Source organism: Solea senegalensis, linkage group LG3 (genome assembly GCF_019176455.1).
Source record: "Solea senegalensis isolate Sse05_10M linkage group LG3, IFAPA_SoseM_1, whole genome shotgun sequence".
In the NCBI taxonomy this organism is placed as follows: domain Eukaryota; kingdom Metazoa; phylum Chordata; class Actinopteri; order Pleuronectiformes; family Soleidae; genus Solea; species Solea senegalensis.
This window is the reverse complement of record NC_058023.1, coordinates 28,875,772-28,900,349: the sequence shown is the minus strand read 5'-3', so window position 1 is coordinate 28,900,349 and position 24,578 is coordinate 28,875,772. Positions and strand designations below refer to the sequence as shown.

Genomic DNA, 24,578 nt, shown 5'->3' with positions numbered 1-24,578 from the left:
CAACTTTGTTTATTTCACAATTAATAACTGTGTGGACCTAATAGAAAATAGAGCTGCAGCTAACGGTTATTTTCATAATTGATGAATCTGTCGATTACTTGCACAATTTATCGTTGTAATCGCTTGGTCTGTAAAATATCAGAAAATGTTAAAAATGTCAATCGGTGTTTGTCAAACATGGAAATGATGATGTTCTCGATTGTCAAACCAAAATGATTGAGTTTCAGTGATTTCCTTGTCAAGTGGAGCAAAGACACGAAGAAGATATCCACATTTAAGAAGCTGAAACAATCAGAAATCTTGTTTTGATAATGAAAAAAGCTTCAAATCAATTAATCGATTTAATTAAGTAATAGATTAATAATCGCTTTATCGAGTAGTTTCTTTGAGCTCTAATAGAAACCATGTAAAATAGGGCCAAAGCCAAAATGTGTGTCAAATAACCAATTTAGATCAAATATTGTCCTGACCTAAATACATCATAGTCTACAGACCACAGAAAACATCTTTGTTTCTCTCAGATCTGCACAATAACACCGGTAATCATTTAGAATATGTAATATCGCAATTTCAGTCAAAATAATCACAATTACATATTTATTCCAAATCGTTCAGGCCCCAATGTAAAACATAAAAGAGCTTTTTTATGTTTCTACTTCTCATACAAACTGGTGACAGCTGAAACGTCTAATGAAAAAACATGAGCAGGAGAGGAGAGGAGAGGAGAGGAGAGGAGAGGAGACCTCCTTCATGAGTCTGGAAACTCGTGATGAGTAACACAAGCTGTTCTCTCTCTTTCTCTCTCTCTCTCTCTGGGTGTTCTATATTTCATGATGGGTGCAGGTTACATTTCTAAGCCGGGCCGAGGGGGCACGTGTGTGTGTGTGTGTGTGTGTGTGTGTGTGGATAATTTGCATGCCTACAAGAAACAGAACGCCACACAATCAGTGATGAAGAGTCGGAGGTGACGGGGATTCTGTGTGTGTGTGTGTGTAATGAAGGGGTTGCAGGACGTGAGGATCATGTTTTCCTTACCCTATAGTTGGGATTCTCTAACAATCTCAAGTAACACGACAAAACCCTACACTTGACCTATACAGGGCTCGAATGTACACACAGTCACACACACAGCTATTCATCTGGGGACTCTGCATTGACGTCCATTGATTTGAATCGACTTAGATTTACTTAAACTTAAGCAAGTTCTGCCTCATCAGGACCATGTTTTGGTCTCCATGAGGACTACAGATCCTTACAAGATTACACCAGTAAAAAGGTCCAAACACACACTCATCACGCTACTGCTCATTTGTTAAAAGGAGTCATGAGCGTAAAAGTGTCCAGCTCACATGGACGAGATACCAAAACATACTGAAGGAAGAAAGAAAATGATCAGTGATCAGGCTCACAGACACACATTTAAAATGCTTTCATGACAAAACACAACTTACTCATCTTGTAACCGTAGTCAGGTGGTTGATCTAAATTCATCACATGCCAATAATCTAATCGGTTCAGTCGACATAGCGATCCTTCTTCATGGGACGATCCTTACTGTGGCTGCTTTATAGGACAGGATGTTTCTAATTTAGACTTTTGGCCGAACATCAATGAGCCATCCTTCCTGGGTCAAGTTATTTTTGTCTGACCAACATTTGAGGGTTTTTGTCAGATTGGTTAATGTTACACAGTCCAGTCCAGTCTAGTCTAGTCTAGTTTAGTCTGCACACTGCAGGTAGGGCTGCAACTTACGATTATCAAAATTGATGAATCTATTGATTGTTTTCTCAATTAATCGAGCACTTGTTAGGTCTGTAAAATGTCAGAAAATGTTTATCGGTGTTACCAAACCTAGAAATGATGATCTCAAATGTCTTGTTTAGTCCACAAAACAACTTCTTTGTCATATGGAACAAAAAAAACCCCTACGATTATGAAAATAGTTGACGATTCATTTAGTAATCGCACAATCGAATAACCGCTGCTGCCAAACACACACCAGTACACACTGGTGTGACCCTGCAGAGACACAACTTCTGTCATCGTGTGGGACACAGACAAAAGGAACAAAAAAAGTGGAAAAAAGCTACACTTCCTTTTTGAGAAGAGCACAAGAGGTAAACACGGGGCTCTCTTAAGAATGGGCGTGGGTGTGGGTGTTGGGGCTGACATCAACTGAAAGGGGGGTTTTGAAGGATGTGGTGCATAAACAAAAAAAGGGCAGTTTGGTTTGGGGAGATCATGCAACCAGAACCACACACGGTGAACTCACCTCTGGTTAAGGCCGTGTAGCAGACTAATGTTTCGTCCTCACAGCCAAACTGGATCAGGAGCTGGACATACAGAGAGAGAGAGAGAGAGAAAGACATGATGACATGTGACTTTCAAAGCATCAACAGCTGTCATGCACTCACAAGCCACTTCATTAGGTACACCCGTTCAACTGTTTGTCAACGCAAATGTCGAATCAGCAACTATATGCATTCAGTCACAGACATAGTCACAGTCGCTGAAGTTCTAACGCAGCATCAGACACGACGGTGTGAATATTTTAGAAACTGCTGTTCTACTGGGATTTTTATATATATATATATATATATATATATATATATATATATATATATATATATATATATATACAAACAGACTAAGCTGTTAGTCTCACACACAATAGTCTGAAAATAGGGGTATTATTGTGGTTAAGTCTTACATGACCGCAATAGTTTGCAAGGTTTATGTTGAGGATACAGGGGAATCAGAAAATGTTTTTTTAACCCTGCCCTACATTATTTGGGGTAATTATAGGTGTACTTTCTGTATTTTGAATGGCTGAAATACCTGATGTGTTTACTCTGAGGCCAACAAAAATAGCCTGGATAGTTGCAGTCAAACAAGGGAGGTAACCTTCTATTCCTGAGTTTCTTTAGGGCGAGACGTTTTAAGACGGGCCGGCGTGAACTTCACTCTTGTACGACTGCAGCAGCTAAATCATTAGCGCTGCTGCTGCTACTGCTGCTGCCATCGCCGCACAGTGCCAACATGGTGGCCGTCTCCAGCACAACACAGCGACAGTTTTTACACATCAAAAGTCGAGAGAAACCACACAGACGAGTTCAAGGCGGACTAAGGTCTTGTGAAAGGAACGAGGGACAGAGCTGTTCATCAAAACCACAACTGCAGCGGTTTGGAGCAAAAGCAACAGTAACCGGATATCAGCTGGCACTCGACAGTCAAATAAGCATTATGTTGGTTTTTAGATGGAGATGAATGCACTGTGGAAAAGTCAACAGTTCAATGCATTTATATTAAGAGTACACTGTATTATTGATTGCTTTTGATCAAGAATAAAAATGTGCCAAATCAACCAAAGATGAAAAATTTGTTGTTTCAAAGGAATATTCCATTTACATTCTTGTTTAAATTCCTGGTTACAGAGCCTTGTCTGATTTAAGTCTGCGGTCATTGACTTATCTGATTTGCTGAGTTCACTCTCTTAAATAGGAATAATCTCTGATTTCTTTGCTCCTCTATGAGATTAACGTGAATATCTTTACTTTGAGGAGGAAACGATTTTACAAGACAATTTGAATAATCAAGAAAATAACGTGCAACTATGTCTACGTCCACTGCAGTAAAACCTCCTATAGGACGTTGTAACGTGATTAGGATTGTGTAATTCAACTAATGTTAAAATACTTCCCATCTCAATCTGATTATTGACTGAGCATACTGTAAAGTGTTCTAATTACCATCCACATGACACTTCAGGCCTTATTCCTTCTTGTTGGGCTCAAACCATCACCTGGTAACTATCAACTTATTGCAGACACATTTTTTAATAATTTTTGTTGCCTTCTCAATCTGATTATAGCTCAGTATGACCTTAATTCAGTTTATACGATTAAGTCTTCTTTAAACTGTTCAGGTTAACAGCAAAATATTGCCGTCTGCGTATGAGCCGGCAACATCTGCGCTTTTTCTACCGAATAAATGCCTATTTAAGATGAAATTGGTAGAATAATGATGTATTTACTTTAACTAAACAATCATATTTAGTACACGGCATGACTGGTTTGTCGCCACAATTGTGTGACCTTCACACTTGGTTCTAAAATGGCTGTATTTCTATGGGTTATGTCAGTGTCTTGCAGGTCACTTTGCAGATTTAATACAAGTCGATTGAGTTACGTCTGAGTGTTGTGATGTAACTATTTTGCAGCCGATGATGTAACCAGCTCTGTAGGGAAAATCAAGCCGTGCAATGCAAACAGCACTGCCCGGAGGACTCCTCAAAGAGACAGACAGAAGGAGAGAGTGAGAGACAAGTGACTATAAAGAGTCTGTGGATGCTAACACACACACACAAAGGGACATTCAAACCCGATGCAAAGCTACTCTGTGACTGACAAGTGCTTTCATGCAAACCGCTGACCAGCCTATCAATCTCATTGAGTGAAGGCTGAAAAATTTAAGGTTAAAATTTAACATGCCATCATTTCATATTTCAAACGTGATGAGGCCTTATCATCCGAGAAACCAACAAAACCATGAACTACTCTCCATGAACTGAATGAAAGTTAATGAACCTCTGTTTGGTCTTCATTAACAGAAATGTCAAACCTGACTGAGGCAGTGTTTGTGTGTATACCGGCCTTATTTATATATTATGCATACTATGAGAGTTGGAGAGCGCGCAAGCAAAGAGGTCAAAGAGCTAGCAGCAGCCTATTTCGCCAATTATTTTAGTCATGAGGAGGGGTGGGTCAAAATATCGATTTGGTGATATACTGCCGTCCTTCCTCGTGCAACACGATAATCGATACGCCAGGGCAAATATCGACATTTTAATGAATAAGTTCCTCTAAAGGAAACAATCGGTCTCACCGGACGACGCTACTTCATGTCTCCTCTTGGTGGCGCTGCTAAAATTAATGAGGGGAAACTTGAGTGGAAGTTACCTGGCCAAAGAAGAGGGGGTTTACAGAGAGATAATGGTGGAGAGAGCTACGTTAAGAGATGCACCCATCCATGTTCAATACATAGACTTTATGCACTGTTCCCTATGTTGTGAATAAATAGAGAAAACTTTTAACTCTTCACAAACGTTGTCCGACAAGATGATTGTCTTGCAATGTATTGATTATCGCCAAATCGTCATATCGCGATATTATTGGTATCGTGGACCATCTATTCTATCGTATCGTGAGGTACCCAATACTGATACTGAGTCTGTTTGCAGTCATCTAGCACAGTGTTGCTGTTGCCTTTGTCATGACGTGAAACAAATCATTTTCTTGACGCGAGAATGTGACTGTGCAACATGAGATCCAAACACTGTTAAACTGAGAAACAAAGAGAGTCGTGTGGAGTTGAAGGGTGAACTCATTTGACAATGGTTTGAAATGTAACCGAGCCTACAGTCTTAAAGACATGCATAACCATTAACAGTAACGCCTGAACCTTGGCTGGGTCCGATCCGTTGTATAAACATGTTGTCTGTATCTGAAATTGCAGCCTTCTGATCTTGCTCATTGCATTGTTTCAAACTGCGAAAACAATTAAATGCTTAGCCGTAATTCACAGTGTCACAAACCTGCAACCAGTGTGCGAGAACTCCCAGGTGTGTCAGGTGTGAGTGAGGACAGTCAGACCGTATGTTATTAAAGGCTGGTAGGAATGAAGATTTTCACCTCCCATCTGTCAACAGCTAACAAACACACAGACAACAACAGGTTCCCTTACTGCTGAAGAGCATCTACATTAAAAGAGACCTGCTCAGAAGCCCGTTACAGTTTTTATATAACATCCAAAAAACCATGGCAAATCTATTTTTAAAAATGAATGTGTTGAAATCTGGTAGCTCTGTGTCACTGTTACGCAACAGTAATACTCCAGAGGCTCGACTGAGAGAAAAGGACTAGAGTTAAATATGAAATTACAGAAGTCCACACTAAACAGTGCTATCGGTGTCTTCAGGTGACACAAACATATGTGAACATTCTTGGTGGAGGTCCAAAAAACAGTCGAGCCAAAACCACATCTGATCCAGCTCTCGTTCAAATCGGAGGCAGAAAGATTTTCATAACAAATGTGTTCATCATTCAATATCTATATATAGATATAGAGACAATAGAAAGAAAACATTTGAAAACACTTAATTTAACCGTCCTATTGAGGCAGTTAATTCATACAGGAATGACTGCAGTTGGGTGAGTGATGACAGCGTTAGTCAGACAGGGGAAGAGACAGACTGGCTGCATGGCAAGTCATGTTGGATAACCACATGGTCTGATTAACTATGAGCCTGAACTCCTGCTGAACGCCTGCTGAAAGGCTGCGACACGGTGCAGGTCAAGGCAGCTGAAGGTCACAGAGCAGCAGACTGACACCAGTGACTGAGGCAAGTCAGTTAATCAAGTGCTTGATTGAGGAACAAATTAACTGGCCACCATTTTGTTGCTCGATTCACACTGCAAAGTTAAGGAATCATATGTGTCTTTGTCATACGAGTTGATATATAGAGCATCGCAGGATGAACAACGGCAGAGCTTCTTCTTCTCATGAGAACATGCTGTAACATTAAATAAATTACATTTAAAACTTAACTACACAGTGAACATCAAACTAAAGCTTGACTTTAAGAAAATATATAATGCAAAACTACAGAAGAGGATGAGGGCAACAAGGCCACATTTGAACAACTAATAATAATAATAATAATAATAACGATAATAATAATAATAATAAGAAGAAGAAGAAGAAGAATCTGAATCACAACAGGTTTGGCCCTTTGGCGCTTTCGTGCTAAGGCCGTATAAGAAAAAGAGAAGCCTGTATCAAGATCTAAATTCTGGCATGATTAAAGTCAGAATTCTGAGGGGGAAAAATTCAGAACACACTTTTTAAAATTGTTTTTGACCAAAAACAATAGCTACTGCAGACACATGTTCAGTATGACCCCAGCCTTAGTAGTTCACAAGATGTAAAACCACTGTTTTGGACTGATATCAATATTGGTTGATACTAGGGATGCACGATATTATCTGCACTATATCTGTATCTGAGCAAAATAAACAAGTGTGAAAGCAAACTCGGACTGGCTGAATGTTGCAACCCCCAATTGAACGGAGTCTAGCTGACTATTAGGTGTGAAAACGACCTTAATGACCTCTGTATATAAATCGGTATTGGCCCAAACACTACCAATATTGACAAACAAGAAAGTGGTATCAGTGGTGTAGCTGTCTATCAAAAGGTCACAGTCAGTAGTGAATAGATGGCATTAGCCGTTTGTGACAATGTTTGCAAAAAAACAAGTTTTATGAATAATTCATAATGATTTAGGGGCAAAGGACCCCAGAGTCTACCCACCCAGTAAAGGTAATGATGGTCATCTCATCTACAACAATGACAAAATTCAAGTGACTTACGATGAGAGAAGTTACTCGAATAAAAGGCGAAAATGTTCACGTTTAAAGAACATTGTTGTCAAATAAGTGTGCTAGTGCACGACAGCAGATGTGTGTGTTTTCACACCAAAAAAAGAAGAGGACATGACCTGTGGCACGCTGTGAAATCACCTACAGAGGAGGCAGCTAATCGTAAAGCTACAATACATGTGGATGTGTTTTCACACTGTTTTCATGGTTCACTTCTCTCACTCACACACTCAGAGAGAAAAAGTCTTCCTCATCCTCCTCTTCCTCCCTAAGCTCCTAGCTCACGTCGTGCTACATGGTTAGCAAAGCTACCGGCAGCCACAAAGAGCCAACACACACACACACACACACAGCTGCCGCAGTCATTGCAGTCCAAACACACCGCGCACGAAAACCACTCCGTCTCACCTCAGTTTCCGCGCACGAAGACACACACGTAGACCCGCCGCCGAGATTCACAGACGCGGTTTAAGTCAGCAGTCAGTCCGCTCCACTGCTCTACGGTGAGGAAGGGGGGAGATGTTCCAGCTGAGAGTCCGCTTCCTCTGCTGCTTCTGCCCGCACTGATATTTCTCCTTCACTGTGAAAACACACAACTCCAGCTCAGCACCGTAAACCACCGTGTAAACGCGCCGTCACATTTGTTTAAGCCAACGCTCGTCAGCAACAACGAGCAAAGAGAAAGGTGAAACATTAATCATAAACATGTCACACCACAAATACACAATTGAGTGCCTTTTGTAAAGCATAATCTTAGTGTTATGCATCAACCCCAAAAATGATCTAAGGCTTCAAAAGAGCTTTGCTGACCTCTAGTGGACATTGACGTACACTACAGCTATTTATTCATTTTCAAATCTGAAGAAATAATAATAAATGTCATTATAGGTAGGTCATACTCCAAGTCCAAAACATCCGCAACTATTCTTAATCAAATATATCTACAGTGTCATTTTTAAAGCTATCTTGAAGTTTCAAATCGTCAGAATTAAGTTGTAAATATCTATGACAAATCCCATACACATGAATGGCAAAAGTAACGTCACTCCGACAATCTGTAATGTGATTTTGATCAATAAACACTGAATTATCTGAAACTGTAGGAGGTGAAGAATGACATCACAGATATCCGTAAAGATGAACCACATACACATGAATGGCAAAGGTGACGTAGTAAAAACAGAATAACGGAAATCTGTGACGTCATTTTGACCAGTAACCACTGAATCACATATATCTGTAACGGTAATTCCACACAGTCAAACTTCGCGATTTAATGTAATAGCAATAATAATAACAAAATAAAATAAAAAGCTTGTCATAGGCGCAGCAAGTTTGCGTCTCTACACATACTTTACGGTTAGACCGCCGAATGATTGGCATAAAAATCATGTGACGTCAAGGACCGACGGACCAATGAGCTTCCGCGGATGGCGGGACACACGGCGGATAACGGACCCGCAGACCTGCCTCTTCTGTCTGTAAATGATACAGTTAACGGACTCGTTCGCTGATTATTATGTGACAAATGACCACAGACGTGGTGTGAGTATGAGAGTGAGACATTGCAGACTGGAAAAAAATGCTTACGTTATTCATTTCGAAACGTTTCGAGGTGTCTTTTAAAAATAAACACCCGAGCGCTGAGCTAAATGCTACCAGGCTATCAGTGGTTGTGAGGGCGGCTAACTAACGATGAAGGATAGAACATTTAAAATTGAATCAAGACAATACTGTGCTTACATTTAATTTAGCAATTCTTGCATGTCTGTATATTCTTGTGTTGCGTTTTAATGGTGCATTTAAATGTGTGTGTGTGTGTGTGTCCACAGTTAGGGACATGTCTCTGGCTCAAAGGGTTTTACTAACCTGGGTCTTCACCCTGGTCTTCCTCATCATGCTCGTGCTCAAACTGGATGGGAAGGTAAGAGGGTTCAAATATTATACATTTCTGTTACATGAGCTGCCTTGTGGATTACGGTCTGTGCATTATATCTATCACAAAACTCCACCATTATTCAGTAATTGTGATTTAATTGTCAATATTAAGTTTATTCTTACCTTATTTTGTCTGTATTCAAAATGAAAGAAGCATTAAAGGAATCATTTGTGATGGTTTTATGACACATAACGTCAACAGCACTGACTTTGCCATCGCCAAGATCCATACAATCAATGCATCACACAGTTTAGACAGCCTTTTTCAAATGTAAACATAAGTCGATAAGCAGTTCACTCTCCCACACCAAAGTCCATAGAGAAAATCTGTGTTTTTAGTTCAGGGGATGCTCGTCTACTGCAGCCTCATTACATCACACAGCCTAGGTTTGTGTCACTTTCATAAACTTGAACAAAGGACCTCAAACACCAAAGTCACAAAATGACACATTGGAATTTACCGAAAGGCCGTAGCAGTGGATCAGCACAGTCTGTGTGCTGTGATGTAAAATTGTTGATTTTCTCTTTGGACTCTGGTGGAGGATGTGAGCAGGTCCACAAATGTCACTTTCTGGTCATAAAAAGGCTGTCTAATGATAAGATATCTGTTTAATGTAACCTGCTCAAGGCAAAGTGTCTATATCTACAACCACACACCAGACTATGAGAATGACATCATCTTCTCCATCCTTCCAGGTTCAGTGGAACTGGTTCCTCATCTTCCTCCCCGTCTGGGTCTTCGATGGCATCCTCATCCTCATGCTGGCCATCAAAATGGCCGGCCGCTGCAAGCCCGGGTACGACCCGCGCAACGGCTCCCCGGACCTGCGTCTGCGGGCCTGGTACCTGACGGCCATGCTGCTCAAGCTGGGCTTCTGCCTGACTCTGTGCGCCAAGCTGGAGAAGCTGGCCGACGTGAAGCTGACGTTTGTGTGCATCCCGCTGTGGACCATGTTGCTGGGAGCGCTGGTGGAGCTGGGGCTGAACATCTTCCCTGAGAGGAGGGAGGCCTGAGCGGGAATTTTACACCCAACAAACAAGCGTCAAGAAATTGTGTTTGTACGACCGTCGCTTCGTGAACCTCAAGGACTTTGCTTTGACCAGGAGACCGAGACTCGAGTATGAACCGAGTCCTTTCTAAATGCAGACTGTGAAAATGGAACGATACACACTCAGATCTTGTTGACGAAAGCTGTGAAGGTTCTTGTCGCAGAGCTGGGACTCTGCATGTGAATCGCAGAAACAAAAAAAGTTAAACTAAATAAATAATAATAATAATAATAAATCAAAACAGCTTAAAGATGGCTGTATTTCTTTTATAAAAAAGAAGGAAAAAATGCTACTGTGAAAACTACACTGGAAATAACTCCTTTGTTTTTATTGTACATACTTTCACACTACTGCTTTTGTGAAGAACGTCACACGGCCGGGAGAAGAGTGAACAGTATTTGCTGAATTTTGACTTTATTTCAACTGCGTAACTGGTACCAAATTACAGAGTGTACATTTTGGTTGATTAAAATGCTTTGTATTGTTGTTTGTTTGTATTAACACACCGGCACTTTTCCCCTTTCCTTTTCATTCCTGACATGTGGCCAAATATTATTTTCAGTGTTATTAATAAACTTTTAAAAAGTGTTAATGGCAACGACGTAGATTGTCTGCTGTATTGTATTTTTTTTGTAGTGTTTAAATCATGTGACGTACGATATGAAAATGTATTTAGCGAGGGTCCAAGGCCGTGAGGCGCTCATCTTGTAATGTACATAGCGATTAAAGTGATGAGCGTTCTGATAGAGACGGAAGATCTTATCACAGTCAACACGCTGTACTTGAAGAGTGTTTGAGTACGAGTGCAAAGGTTGACCCGGTTCATCAGAAAACTTGATACCTGCAGTTGAACCATGTCTTTTTTTAGTGCCATCATGTGATTGTTTTGTTTGCTGCTTCAGTCAGACACGTTATTTTGCACTGAGCTGACAAGAAAATGGAGAAAAAAAAGAAAGCTTTTTAAGGTCGCATGCACGTCTTTTAACAATAAACGATCGACTTGAAACAGCGACTCTCGTGTTATTTCAGAATTCACGGTGATTATTACAGAGATGGTGGGGTTAGTAACGTCGGAAGGCAGTAATGAGAGCACAAATTCACATCCAAGTGTTCTCATACGCACAGCGGGATCAAGTTAGCGTCGTGGTTTTGGAAAAATTCCCATGAAATGTTCCTGGAAACGAACTGTGTGCAGCAATTACAGGGCGTGTGAACTGTTCTGGTTTGAATCCCTGTCTAACTCTCTGGTTAAGATTCAAGGTCAGACGTGACGCACCTACTACCTTCTATTATCGTGATAATTATGAATGGAAGTGACTTGGAAATCCGGTCAAACTCAAAAACATAGTCTCTGGGAGTTTTATAATTAACGTGGAGCTGCATCTCTCCTCATGACTTACTGATGAAAAGTAAGTTTTTACTGTAAAAGTAAAAACAAGCTACTTTTTTTCTTTAACTTGAGTATATTTTATACCAGTACTTTTACTTGTACTTTATCACAACAGTGATACTTTTACTTGAGTGGAGTATTTCAGTTACTCTTTGCACCTCTGGTGACGTCCGACATCTAGAGCAGCAAGAAAAATTTCACTGGAGACTCTAAAAAAAACAAATATAGAGAAACAATTTCAGAAAGCTTAGAAATGAACACAGTTATCAGGATGAAGAGATCAAGCTAAAGTGTAAACACACCTTCATTACAGGTCGTCATCAGAAAGACACAGACAAAGGAGGAGGAATACTGGGATGTAAAAAGGGTCTGCGTGATGTTTTAACGGATAAGGAAAGTAATAAAAACCAAATATTAACTTTTTGTGGATGATTAGCTCTGATTTAAAACTTCGAGCAGTGACTCAGTCGACTCAAAGACTCGTCTGTCTCCACATTCATGTGAATTCATGTGGTTTTTCCAAGAATTCCCTCCCAAAAAAAAAAATCCCATTCTTTGTCCCGGCTCCAGCTTCCTGCCGCTCCCCTCCCTCTTAAAAGGTCAGCTATGACATTCCCACTATGTGTGTATGTGTGTGTGTGTGTGTGTGTGGTCATATTTAACATGACACACACACACACACATTGTGTTGTCGAACCACTGCAGCGTGATGTGTGTGTGTGTTGTCTCCTCGGATGTGACCTGGTAAAAGTGCTGAGTTCATTGCAGTAGAAGACTGCAGTGAGTGAGTGTATATTCCTGTTATGTAAGAACATAACAGGAATATACACTCAGTCCAGGCAGGTAAAACATCTGAAGGACAGATCGTGTATATATATATATATATACAAATATATATATATATGTATATATATATATATATATACACAAATATATATATATATATACATATATGTATATATATATATATTTGTATTTGCATTTGTATATATATATATATACACACATGTGTATATATACATGAATCAGTGTTAAAAACAAGTGTTTTGTCTTAAAGCTGCTGCGGTTTGTACATCATCGAACATGCACGGTGTGTAACCACGGCGACAGATTCACAGACTTTTAAAAGCACCTTTTATACTCATTGTTTTTGGGTTGCCAGGTCAAGTCTGTGTCATTTAATCATTTAATGTTTCCAGCCTTTAAAAGATGCAGCAAACACTGTTAACAACTTAAAACATGGGTGGTGTGTTAAATCGTCTCTGCTGCCATCCTATGGCCGAGAAGGGTTACTGCGGTTTCTTGAGTCAAATTGAGAGGGCTAAGATGGGTTTGAGCCTTAATGAGCTCTGTTATTGCATTGTATAAATTATGACTGTATAACATGGTTTATGTGTTTGCACTTTATACAGGTTCACCGTTTTCGGCTCATTAATGTGTCCCGTCCCTACGTTCAAAGTAAGCTAAATAAATAAAATGAATAAACACATTTGTTAAACTTGGCAAATGTCATTTATTACCCTTCACTCTTCTCTGTCACTTATTCCTCTTTTGTAAGTCACATTGGATAAAAGTGTAAATGTAAAAATAATATAAAATAAATAAATAAATAATAATAACAAAATACTCCTGGTCATTATTGAATCACTGTAATTTACATTGACTATCATCTATTTACATTCTGATATCTTCTATATTTGCACTGTTTGGCTTTTGACCCTGTATGAGATGCTGATTTTACCCTGTTCTTATTGAATGACTTGTTTTGATTCATGTTATTTATTATATCATGTTGTTTATTGTTGGTTTTTAGGTCTTTCATGTTTCAATATTTCATTTTTTGCCGATGTACAGCACCGTGTTTCACCTGTTGTTGTTTTTAAGTGCTTTATATTTTCTATATTTATATTTTCTACACGTGTTAACACTAAATTATAACTGAAGACAGACGCCTCGTACAATTAGCTTATACTATACCACTCAAAGTCTTAATATGGTTACTCTTTTGAACCTTTTTGCATCTAAGCCTGTTTTGTCTAATCTATAAAATACATAAAATGTCATAAACTGTGAATAAATACTTTTCAAAAGTACATGTTTAAACACTGCCGGAGCAACAATAAGCATACGTTCTTAAACATGTTTTCATACATTGAACCTTTTATTAGCTAGGCTCATATTTACTGTAGAAACCACACTACAAGTTGTTGTTGTTTGTTGTTTTTATCCTCTTTACAAAACGTCTTCGTATGTACACTACAGTGCTGACGAGTTTAAAAACCACAGAAACACAATAAAAAAACAACAACAAAACAAACAGAGCTGGAGATAAATAAAAACGACGACACGCCCCCCTGAAGTCTTCTCGCCGTCGTCGTCGTTCTCAACCATAACAGTTTGTCACATTTTGTACATTTAAAAAAGAAAATATGTTCCTGTCATGTTTCGTGATTATGTAAAAGGCGTAAAAAGAAGAAAATAAAGAGGCTCTCGCGAGTGGAATCAAGTGCTTTTTTTTCTCTCCAGAGCCACACGGTGAAGAAAGAGGAGACCTTGCGGGATCGTTTCAGCCGCTCCACAGACAAAATATAAGGCGTCGTTCTGTTAGTTTTGTTGTTTTTATGTAAAGCACGTGTGTACAAAACGATGCGATACAAATAAAGCTGCCTTGCCTTTCCTTGTGAAACTCCGTGATTCGTCCCCTCCCGTCTTCTCCGCGCGGCTCTGGACTGTGAAGCAGGTCGCGGTTGCGAACAGGCACGCTGTGGGGGAAACGCTGCGGGCTACATTAGCACAAGTGGACAATGATCATATCGATAAAGTCAAATTGAGACCTAGATTAAAACAAAAAGCAAGAAAACAAGTAAAAGAAAAAATCCTCTCATCATCTTCATAACCACAAATAGAATTTCAATAATTTACGATACTCCGAACACAGAAGGCTACTTCAGTCCCTGGTTGATAAATAATAACATATATACTTTTTTTTTTTAATATTATACATACACTGCAGAGAGAAACTGATAAATAGTGCGTTTTTGACAGTGTACCATCTGTTTTTCTCTGAGTCCAAAAATAAAAACATGCCTAGGCCTGAATGTAATAAATTCACAAACTTGGAAGAACCTGAAATTTGCCCTCTTGATAAACAAACATAAAACATTTTATATACATACATATATGTGTGTATGTGTATATACATATATATATATACACATACATGTATCTGTGTATGTATCTATATATACACATATATGTATGTATATATATATATATACACAGTATATACACACATACATACATACATGTATCTATGTATGTATCTATATATACACATATATATGTATATATACATACACACACATATATATATATATATATATATATATATGTAATCATTTTTATATTATACCAACTGTTTCCATGTTACAAAGTGCTGTGATGAGTCATGATAGATGTTACTCACTAAAATGCTGCAGATTGAATCCTATTTTAACATTAAAAGTGGTATTAAAGTGGTTTGTTCTTTTGTTTTCTAGTAAAGTCATGGAACAGTTTTTTGTTTCCTGAGACTGTAACTGTAGAACTTTCTGGCAGGCAAAGCTATTTGTCTTTCATTCTATTTATTTGTTCATTGTTGTAATTGGTATCAAAGCACCGTTGCCTTTAAAGAGCCTTTAAGGTGCATTGTCAAAGCCATGTTTTGTTATATATTGCCTTCGTATACAGCTTCGTAAATCTATCTATCATCAGAACCTGTACGACTTGTCGGTTTTATAACCTGACTAACTGTCTAACTGTCTAACTAACTTCTACCTAACAAGATGTTGTCTAACTGCAAACTGACGTCTGCTTAACTGTGTATGTGGAATAAACCTTCAGAAAGACAGTCGAGTTGTGCCCGCCGTACTTGTTCTGGTCACCCTTTCCAGAAGGGAGCATTGAGCTGGGAAGACCAGCCAGCAGAAATCTGGACAGTTATAAAACCGTTGTTGGCGCCGTATCTGTGGAGTACGGACTGCCGAGCGGAGGACGGCAATCGCGAAGTACCAGGACCGGAGTGCTGGTGAAGCAGCCATGAATCACTAAACGGAGGAGCCGGAGCAAAGAGCTAACGGAGCTGTTGAAGGATTAAAGGAAGTGCCGCAGCCGTGAAGAAGGCTGTGAAGATTGCACAAGGAATACAAAGCTCTTCTGGGCGAATAGCTGGAACAGAAGAGCCAACGCAGCCGTGAATAAGGTTCTTCTGGGCGAAGAGCTGGAACAGAAGAACCAACGCAGCTGTGAATAAGGTTCTTCTGGGCGAAGAGCCTCACAGAGGAGAAGCTGGAACAGAGGAGCCAACACAGCCGTGTAAAATGGCAGACAACAAGCCAGATCTGGAAAGCCTACAGCGGAGGCTATTAAATGCGCAGCGGAACTTGACAACACGTTTTAATCGTCTCAAAGTTAACGCTGGCCACCTCGATGAACTGTCGAAAGAGGTGACAGGATTGAAGAGTTATTATGGTGTTTTCGTCGATGCCAGCAATGAATATATTGAAGAATTGGAACAAAATAACCGGACGGACGATAACTGTGAACTGAGCAATGCCCTAGCAACGAGGGACGCTATTGTGCAAAGGTACCGTGAGACTATGGAAATGCTGTGGTTCAAGGATGCCGAGCCGGATATAAGCACCCTCGTGGCACGGTTCAATTCAGCTTTCGACCAGGCCGAGGTACTCGGAAGAAAAAGTGCACTACAGTGGTGTCAGCGAGAGGCCAGAAGGAAGGGACTGGATCAAGAACTCCATGAACTCAGAGACGCTGTGTATGTTTGGAAAGACTATCGGCCATATGGTAAGGAAAAATGGAGACTCCTTTTAACATTGACAATTAAAAAGGAGGAACTGATGGATGAGTGGTCATGCTGCCGGGATAACGAACGGGGAAATGGGCATATCCGACTAGTAACCCGTGTTAATACCATCCCACCTGTTCTGCAAGGTGGGAGTACTGCATGTGTTACCAGCCCTCCTCCGCAGACCCTCACTAGTATGCCAGGACTTCACGCTACTCCCGTCCACTTCAGTATGGGACGAAGGAGCACTGTGCCCACCAGCAACTCTGGTACAGTCACGGGAGGAGACAGCACTCAGTGGGCCCAACCCAAGAAGGTCACACAGATAAGCTTGCCTAAGCTCTCCGAAAACGAGAAGGCTGATTGGAAGAGTATCCAGACGCAAGCGGGTCCCACAAAGTCCTTTGAAGTGGAGCAAGAGAAACTGAAGGGTCAAGTGACAGAGTTACAGAAAGTAACGGAAGTCAATGACAAGAAGGTAGAGGAGCAGAGTAAACTGAGGGCCGAGATGCCTGAGCTCAGCAGGGAGCTGAACTCTGAAGAGACCCAAACTGCAGAGCCGCAGGAGACCTTGGTGCAAGGTCAGGAGAATCTCACTGAGCTTCATTCTGACTTCTACCAGAAAGAGTCAGAAGAAGAAGAGTCTACTCTGCATCAAGACCTCAAGGCACCAGGAGAAAGACTGAGCTTAGCACAGGAGGACTTGGCTGGCACACCACTGCTAACTCCAAACCAGACGGGTTTGAAGGCTCAGACAAAGGAACTGAAGAGAAGCCACAGCTCATTGGAGCCAAAGCTCACTAAACAAGAGCAGAAGCACCTGGTGATACTGTCTTTAGAGAGCAGACTTTCTAAGAAAATGCTAACCCAGTGGCTTTCACATGTGAGCAGCCCCAAAAACTATGCCTTCCCGGGAAACCATTTCGAGAGGCTGTTAATGTTCCTGAAAAGCCAAAAGTCATTATCCACAAGAATAGAGATTTTGAAGTTCAGCAAGCCAATCCCCATTTACATTTCTGAAAGACCCAGCTACCATGAGAAGCCGGTCGACTGGAAGAAGATCCTAGAGGGAGTGGAGAAGATCCTGAAAGCAAGGGGCTTCTACCTCAAGCCCTGGATCCGGTCTGGTCAAAGTGGGAGGAAGGACGAGGCAAAGCCTGACCAAATGACTCTCCTTACTAAAGGAGAAGTGGATGTAAAAGCACCAAACCCATTAACTCGTCGCGTCCTACTGAGCCAGATCACTGGATTGTACGACCCCATCGACCTAACGACACCTGTGAAGCAAAAAGGTGTGATTCTTGTGAGAAAGGCCTTCCAGGAAGCTGGAAGGCTCTCCAAAGACACTCGGGATAAGTCCCTCTCTGACGAACTCCGAGGGAAAGCAATCGAGCTGTTCAAGGAGTACACTTGCTTGGGAAGCATCAAGTTCAACAGAAGCCTCACACCCTCCGGCTGGTGGGGCAAGCCCTGGGGAATCACATTCTCTGACGGAAGCTGTGGATCTAACGGCGCTGTACTGTATCTACGATGGGAAACGTCAGATGGTGTAGTTAACCGGTTGGTGGACTCAAAAGCCAAGTTAACCCCCTTAAACCAAAAAGGCGACGCAGTCAAAGCCGAAATCTGTGGGGCTGTCTTCGCCACACGCCTGAAGGAATACATGCTGAAGCATGGAAGATTGGCTGTAGAAAAGTGGTACCACTACATAGACAGTCAGACTGTGCTAGGAGCCATCCAGCGAGACAGTTACGGATTTCAAACATTCTTTGCAAATAGAGTCGGAGAGATCCAGAGGACTAGGCCCGTAACTGATTGGTGGTGGATCCCAGGTGAAGTCAACGTCGCTGATCTCGTCATGAGAGGGTGTTCACCCAAGCAACTAGACGAAAACTCCGCGTGGCAGAAGGGTCCCGAGTTCCTGTCTAGTCCAGTGAAAGATTGGCCTATGGAATCTGCAGCAAAAGTGGCGGCTGATGCTAAAAAGACAGTGAGTAAACTCCAGAAGAAAGACTTTACAGCAGCTCTCATCAGAACCCAAGCGCAGAAGTTGTTAAATTCTGGTAGTGAAGGCCGGAATTTCACAGATGGAGATAACAGGTCTCTAGCAGGGCTCCAGTTGGCAGGATATGAGACGAAATCGATCCCTGTCGAAACCAAGAAAGATGAGACACTGGGGGGAGCCGCACTCATAGTCCAAGTGGGTCTGAAAAGGTACAACCCTCTAGCTAAGCTCTGTGGAGGGGTCAGTCATGCCCGAAAGGCTGTAAAGAAATGCGTTGCTCGTATAGGGAGAGCCCTTATTCCAGCAAAGTGGGAGGTAGTACTGACAGTGACCGAACTTGAAACTGCATTCCAAGATCCCCCTACGTCATCCCGCTACGTCATCAGAGACACTGTGAGGCGAGGAATAAAGAACAGACTCGTCGTCAACAAGGACGAAGCTTCGGGGCTCCTGCGGTGCTACGCCAGAGTCCAAACCATCACCTGGGGAAACCCAGGAGTACCCCTGGCCCCATATAATGCCTGGATCAGCACCCTCCTCACACGGGAAGCCCACGGAGCCAACCATGAAGGCATCGCTGGCACACTGCTCAGGGTGAGGTCCAAAGCATGGGTAGTACAGGGGCCAAGAATCGCAAGAAGCAACATTGACTCCTGTGTGCACTGTCGAAAGACCAAGGCAAGGTTATGCAGGCAACAGATGAGTGAGCTTCCTAGTGAACGATCTGAACCAGCCGCACCGTTTGAGCTAACAGCACTGGATCTCTTTGGCCCCTACTGGGGAGTAGTATTCAGTTGTATGGCTTCCAGGGCGCTGCATGCTGACATCGTGGAAGACCTGTCAACGGATGGCTTCCTAAAGGCGTACCAACGCTTCACAGCTCTCAGGGGCCACCCGAGAAAACTTTGGTCGGATCAAGGGACCAACTTTGTGGGCGCCAAGCCAGCTTTAAAGGAGCTCTACAAATTCCTGAATAACATCGACAAGGATCAAGTCCAAAAGAAAGCAACCGCCGCTGGAACCGATTGGTCGTGGGTGTTTCACCCAGCAGACTCTCCCCATCGAAACGGAGCAGCTGAAGCAGCAGTCCGTACACTCAAGAGAGCGTTGAGCAACATCAGGGTGGAAAGTCACCTGACAGCACTGGAGTTCCAGACTCTCCTCTACCTGGCAGCTAATCTGTCAAACGAAAGACCAATCGGCGCAAGAGTCCAGGTACAAGACGAGACTGTAGGAGTCATCACTCCCAACTCACTTCTGCTTGGCCGTGCTGGGCCTAGTGGGGACTCTCGAGGGTTTGAATACCTGACTTACCCCGTTGCACGCCTAAGAGCGGTCCAGATCGAGGTCGACAAGTTCTGGAAGCGGTGGTGCCAGCTGGCGGGCCCGGGCCTCTTCGTTCAACAGAAATGGCACGCACCCGCAAGGAATGTCACAGTGGGAGACTTAGTGTGGTTGGCTGACCAGAATGTTGTGGAGGCCCATCCTGATGTGAAAAGGCGTAGTTCGAGACGTTAAAGTGAAAACGTGCCAAAGTTGTCCGGTTTCCAGTGGACAAAGAGGGAAAGGCAAAGAGAAAGAGAATTGTCCCTCCACCACCATCCTTCACAGAGATGTCAGGAGGCTGGTGGTTCTGTTACCAGTGGAGGAACAGAAATAGATTCCCCACCACATGATGGTGTGTTTCGGAACAAGGATCAAGACCCCCCCTCTACCACCCTCTACGAGAGGCTGGTGGTGTGTTTCGGTAAAGGGCGCCACTGTGTCATCAAGGACAATATGTTCATGGACAGTGAAACCTTTATTTGTCATTTGTATCTGTCATTCATTTGTATTGTACGTTCGTACTCAGCAATGTAGCTTTGTGTACCCATTTGAAAGGTAAAATTGTGTGTAATACGTTCGTACCCAGCGATGTAGCTTTATGTACCCACTTTGAAAGGCAAAATTTGTAGTTGTTGTGGTCTACTTGGATTTAGGAATCAGTAGACCAAGTGGGAGGTGTAGAACTTTCTAGCAGGCAAAGCTATTTGTCTTTCATTCTATTTATTTGTTCATTGTTGTAATTGGTATCAAAGCACCGTTGCCTTTAAAGAGCCTTTAAGGTGCATTGTCAAAGCCATGTTTTGTTATATATTGCCTTCGTATACAGCTTCGTAAATCTATCTATCATCAGAACCTGTACGACTTGTCGGTTTTATAACCTGACTAACTGTCTAACTGTCTAACTAACTTCTACCTAACAAGATGTTGTCTAACTGCAAACTGACGTCTGCTTAACTGTGTATGTGGAATAAACCTTCAGAAAGACAGTCGAGTTGTGCCCGCCGTACTTGTTCTGGTCACCCTTTCCAGAAGGGAGCATTGAGCTGGGAAGACCAGCCAGCAGAAATCTGGACAGTAACTGAGCCTCGCGTCTGTCGGGACGAAACAGTCATTTTGTCAATGATACGGTAAAATTGAGGTAATACCTTAATAACGGGGTTATAGTGTCCTAATAAGGGTAAAATATTACAGCCAGAGTTTGTTATTTCCAAAGTAATATCCAGTTTAAGAGCTTATTCATGAGAATTTCCATACATTTACATGAAAATGTCTCCATTTAAATTCACAATTATCAAATTACAAAGTTGAAATTGATGACCCACACACATTTTCATGGCTGTAACCAAATTCAGTGATTACTTTAGAATTAAGAGGATATTACCATAATATTACTTCCCTATAATATTATTGTTACTGTACTGTTTAGTGCAAGACTACACTCACCTTCCTGCAACTGATAATTAGGATAATTTGCAACGCTCAGTGACGACGTTAAATCTCTTGGAGGAACATGACTCCAAAAAAGAGGGGCTTGAAATTCACCTGGAAAATACTGACATTAGTCAGTGATTTGGGCAGATTATTGCTCAAAATACAGTATTGGATAAAAAGGTACTGCCATGTACACATTAAAGTTTGTACAATTTGAAAATGGTGGAAAAGTGTTCATTTGAACTCTTTTTAGTGAATATTTAACACTAAAGTAGCTACATAGTGCTCAATAATTTAGCTACTTTTAGCTAACTATTTTAGTTAACCTAAACTATTCCACCATTTATTTGACGCTCACTGATTATAAACGGACTTACTTTCACTGTGTACTGTAGTGACGAAATGTAAGAGATATCAGTTTGACCCATCGTTATTCCAGAAAACAGTCTTGGGCACAAAGAATAAAACCTGAAAAAATAAAAAAAAATAAAAGACACAAAATGGAAGCATTAGCTGCATGTTAAACAAAAAAAGATCATGAACCTGACCCTTCTTTTATATATATAAATATCTGACATAAAGGCTTTTTTTCTTCCTCCCTCTGATGTTCAAAAGGCTCACTTCAAAAGTTTAAAAAACAAAACAGAACACAGCAGTTTGACAGACTCGTCCTTGGAAAATCTCTTCTTCAGTGTCGGATTCCGGTGCAACCTCATTTCACTAAAGACCAAAAACTACTGCTACATGCGAAAAATACTGCCTCTGCACCAGAGCACGACCAAAGAACCACAAGGTGTGGCGTCTGTTTTATAAAATACTGTCTCCAATCACGTCCCCTTCCTTTTTTTTTTACAAGTTTTACAACAACGCCGCCAAAATAAAACCTCATACATTTGCAGTTGTTTTAAAAATACAGTGTCGTTATCTACAAAAAACTATAAAATCTGCTGCTGCTCCTCGCCATGCTTTGGAGGAAAAGAGAGGACGGATGGGGAAGGCTGAGGAGGGAGAGGAGGTGGGAGAAGAGGAGGAGGCGGAGGTGGCGGTGGAGGAGGAGGGGGAGGGCAGGTCATGAGAGGAGGGACGGGGGAGGAGGTGGTGGGGGAGGGGAGGAGGGGAGGAGGGAAAGACTGCGACAGAGAGAGCTGAACCTCGTCGGTGGCGAGTTCTGGTACTGCGGTAAGAGGGTTGGGAGAGGAACGACTGAGGGTGGAGGAAAGGGTGAGAGGAGAAGTGCTGAGGAGGAGAAGGGTTGGTGGTGGTGGTGGGGGAGGCAGGTGAGGGGAGAGAGGGAGCTGGTGAGGGGGGCAGTGTTAGGGGCTGGTATGCGGCTGGGACTGTGTGGTGATGCTGGGCTGGTGCAGTGGAGGCAGGTGGTGCGGCCTCATGTGGTGAACTGGATGGGTGGACAGTGGACTCGGGGGCAGGTGGTGGGAGTGCGGGAGGAGAGGGGAGAAGGCAGGGGGGAGCATCTGAGGGAGGTGAGGAGGAGGAGGGTGAGGAGGTGGGAGATGCTGGGGCGCGTATTGCTGCATGTAACTCCCCTGCCTCGCCGCGTCCTGCGCCGCGCGGATCTGCGCGTCCAGACCGTGAGTCCATTGCTCTGAGAGCGTTTGTGTGCGCGCGTCGGCGCCTGCGTGTGTCCTTGTGTCCGACTGAGAGGCGTGTGTCCTTGTGTCCGACTGCGAGGCGTGTGTCCTCGTGTCTGACTGCGAGGCGTGTGTCCTCGTGTCCGACTGCGAGGCGTGTGTCCTCGTGTCCGACTGCGAGACGTGTGTCCTCGTATCCGACTGCGAGGTGTGTGTCCGCACGTCTGCGTGTGTGTGGGTCTGTGTTTCCGACTGAGTGTCTGGCCTCGGGTGAACGGCGACTCTCGCGGGCGGTTGGTCCTCGCGAGAGGGAGGAGGCGTCCGTTGAGATGAGAAGACGGCGGAAGGAGGAGGGAGGGTGGGAAAAGTGGAGTTCGGCGCAGGTTTGGGACAACTCATGAAAGACGCGCTGGACGTGGATAGAAGAGGAGTGGTGGAAGTGGAAGAAGCAAAGGAGGAGCAGAACGGAGAATCGGTGGATCCAGCTGACGGCACGGAGGAGTGAGAGAACTTCGAAAAAGACGGAGAAAGAGGTGATTTGCGATCTGAACAGGACGACGTCTTCCTGCCCTCTGAGTGATGGTGATGATGGTGATGAGGTTTTGAAGACGCCTTTGGTTTTACGTCCTGGTGAGAAGGAGGATGGAGAGAGGAAAGAGGAGACAGAGGAAGAGGCGACGGTGATTTATTTTTGCAAACAGGAGGCGCTGGAGAATCTGTCTTTGTCTTAACAGGAGGTGAATCCTGCCGTTTGTGTTTTCCCCCTTTCACTCTCTCGTCAGTCTCCTCCACTTTGTCTTTAGTGCTGCACACAGAGTACTTTGAGTGCACGAACGGAAGCACCTGAGGTGGATGTTGAGGAGGAGGAAGGTGACAATCCTGCTCCTCCTTTACGGCAGCTGACAACGTCCTGCTTTCTGCCACCTCCACCTCTTCATCTTCTACTTTTATCTTCTCCTTCTCTCCTTTCTCACTCTTCCTTTCTCTCCTCGCCTCCTTCTTTTGCACCAAACCTGCCGTTTCTGCCTCTGCCTCTGCCTCCTCCTCCTCCTCCTCCTCCTCTGCCTTCACCTGAAGCGGCTTCTCCTCCTCCACCTCTCCCTCTCCTTGGTGGTACTGCTTTAATCGCACATGCCACGCCAGGCTGCAGACGGCGGACACGGTCTTGAACTGGTGGACCACGTTGCGGGGGATGAAGTAGACGTCGTTGTGACACAGGCGGATGCGAGCGTAGCGAATGCCCTCGCGGCGCATCAGGTTCAGTTTGGCGTCGTCCACCCACTGCACGCACTGAAAAGAAAGGAGACAAAAGAGACGGGGTATGAGACGAAGAGGTCTCCCACAGTAAAACAGGCAATGAAACTGTTGTCATAAATGTTTATTTTAAAAACCCTTCTTCTTTATTTGTACCAGCCTCTTTTTCCACTACACTAAATTACTACACAAATCTCTTCGGTAAACGCAGAACATATTTAGTGTTGACACTTTATGGCGCAGTGTGAGATGCCGCAATCTATTTAGAGGAGTGTGGAACAGCCACAGACATAAGGAGCGAGCATAAAGACGA

At 42.8% G+C, this 24,578-nt stretch overlaps 3 protein-coding genes across 5 annotated transcripts in view; 1 reads left to right on the top strand and 2 right to left on the bottom strand.

Moving 5' to 3' along the window:
• Positions 1–8,092, bottom strand: part of LOC122766656 (protein PHTF2-like) — a 41,972-nt gene extending 33,880 nt beyond the window's left edge. For 2 of the 3 annotated variants that reach the window (XM_044021696.1, XM_044021695.1), the window contains exons 1-2: positions 7,848–8,091; positions 2,273–2,333 (exon numbers count right to left, since the gene is read on the bottom strand). The gene's annotated coding sequence lies outside the window, so the exon portion shown is untranslated. Of the gene's footprint in view, positions 1–2,272; positions 2,334–7,847 lie in introns of all 3 variants that reach the window. The other variant, XM_044021694.1, reaches the window with a different exon arrangement.
• Positions 8,093–8,876: 784 nt separating this feature from the next.
• Positions 8,877–11,433, top strand: LOC122765950 (transmembrane protein 60-like). Its single transcript, XM_044020447.1, has 3 exons — positions 8,877–8,984; positions 9,272–9,363; positions 10,074–11,433. The coding sequence occupies exons 2-3, from the start codon at positions 9,280–9,282 to the stop codon at positions 10,389–10,391; spliced, it is 402 nt and encodes a 133-aa protein (XP_043876382.1). The 5' UTR covers positions 8,877–8,984; positions 9,272–9,279; the 3' UTR covers positions 10,392–11,433.
• An 11,302-nt stretch (positions 11,434–22,735) lies between these two features.
• Positions 22,736–24,578, bottom strand: part of LOC122766239 (lysine-specific demethylase RSBN1L-like) — a 33,738-nt gene continuing 31,895 nt past the window's right edge. Inside the window, exon 9 of the mRNA XM_044020941.1 lies at positions 22,736–24,301. Coding sequence (XP_043876876.1) covers positions 22,736–24,301 — 1,566 coding nt within the window. The remainder of the gene's footprint in view (positions 24,302–24,578) is intronic.

Excerpts from the sequence above, each read along its gene's own strand:
- LOC122765950 (XM_044020447.1), top strand. The coding sequence starts at position 9,280 with ATGTCTCTGGCTCAAAGGGTTTTACTAACCTGGGTCTTCACCCTGGTC. Across the intron at positions 9,364-10,073 it reads TGCTCAAACTGGATGGGAAG|GTTCAGTGGAACTGGTTCCT; the intron begins GTAAGAGGGTTC and ends CCATCCTTCCAG.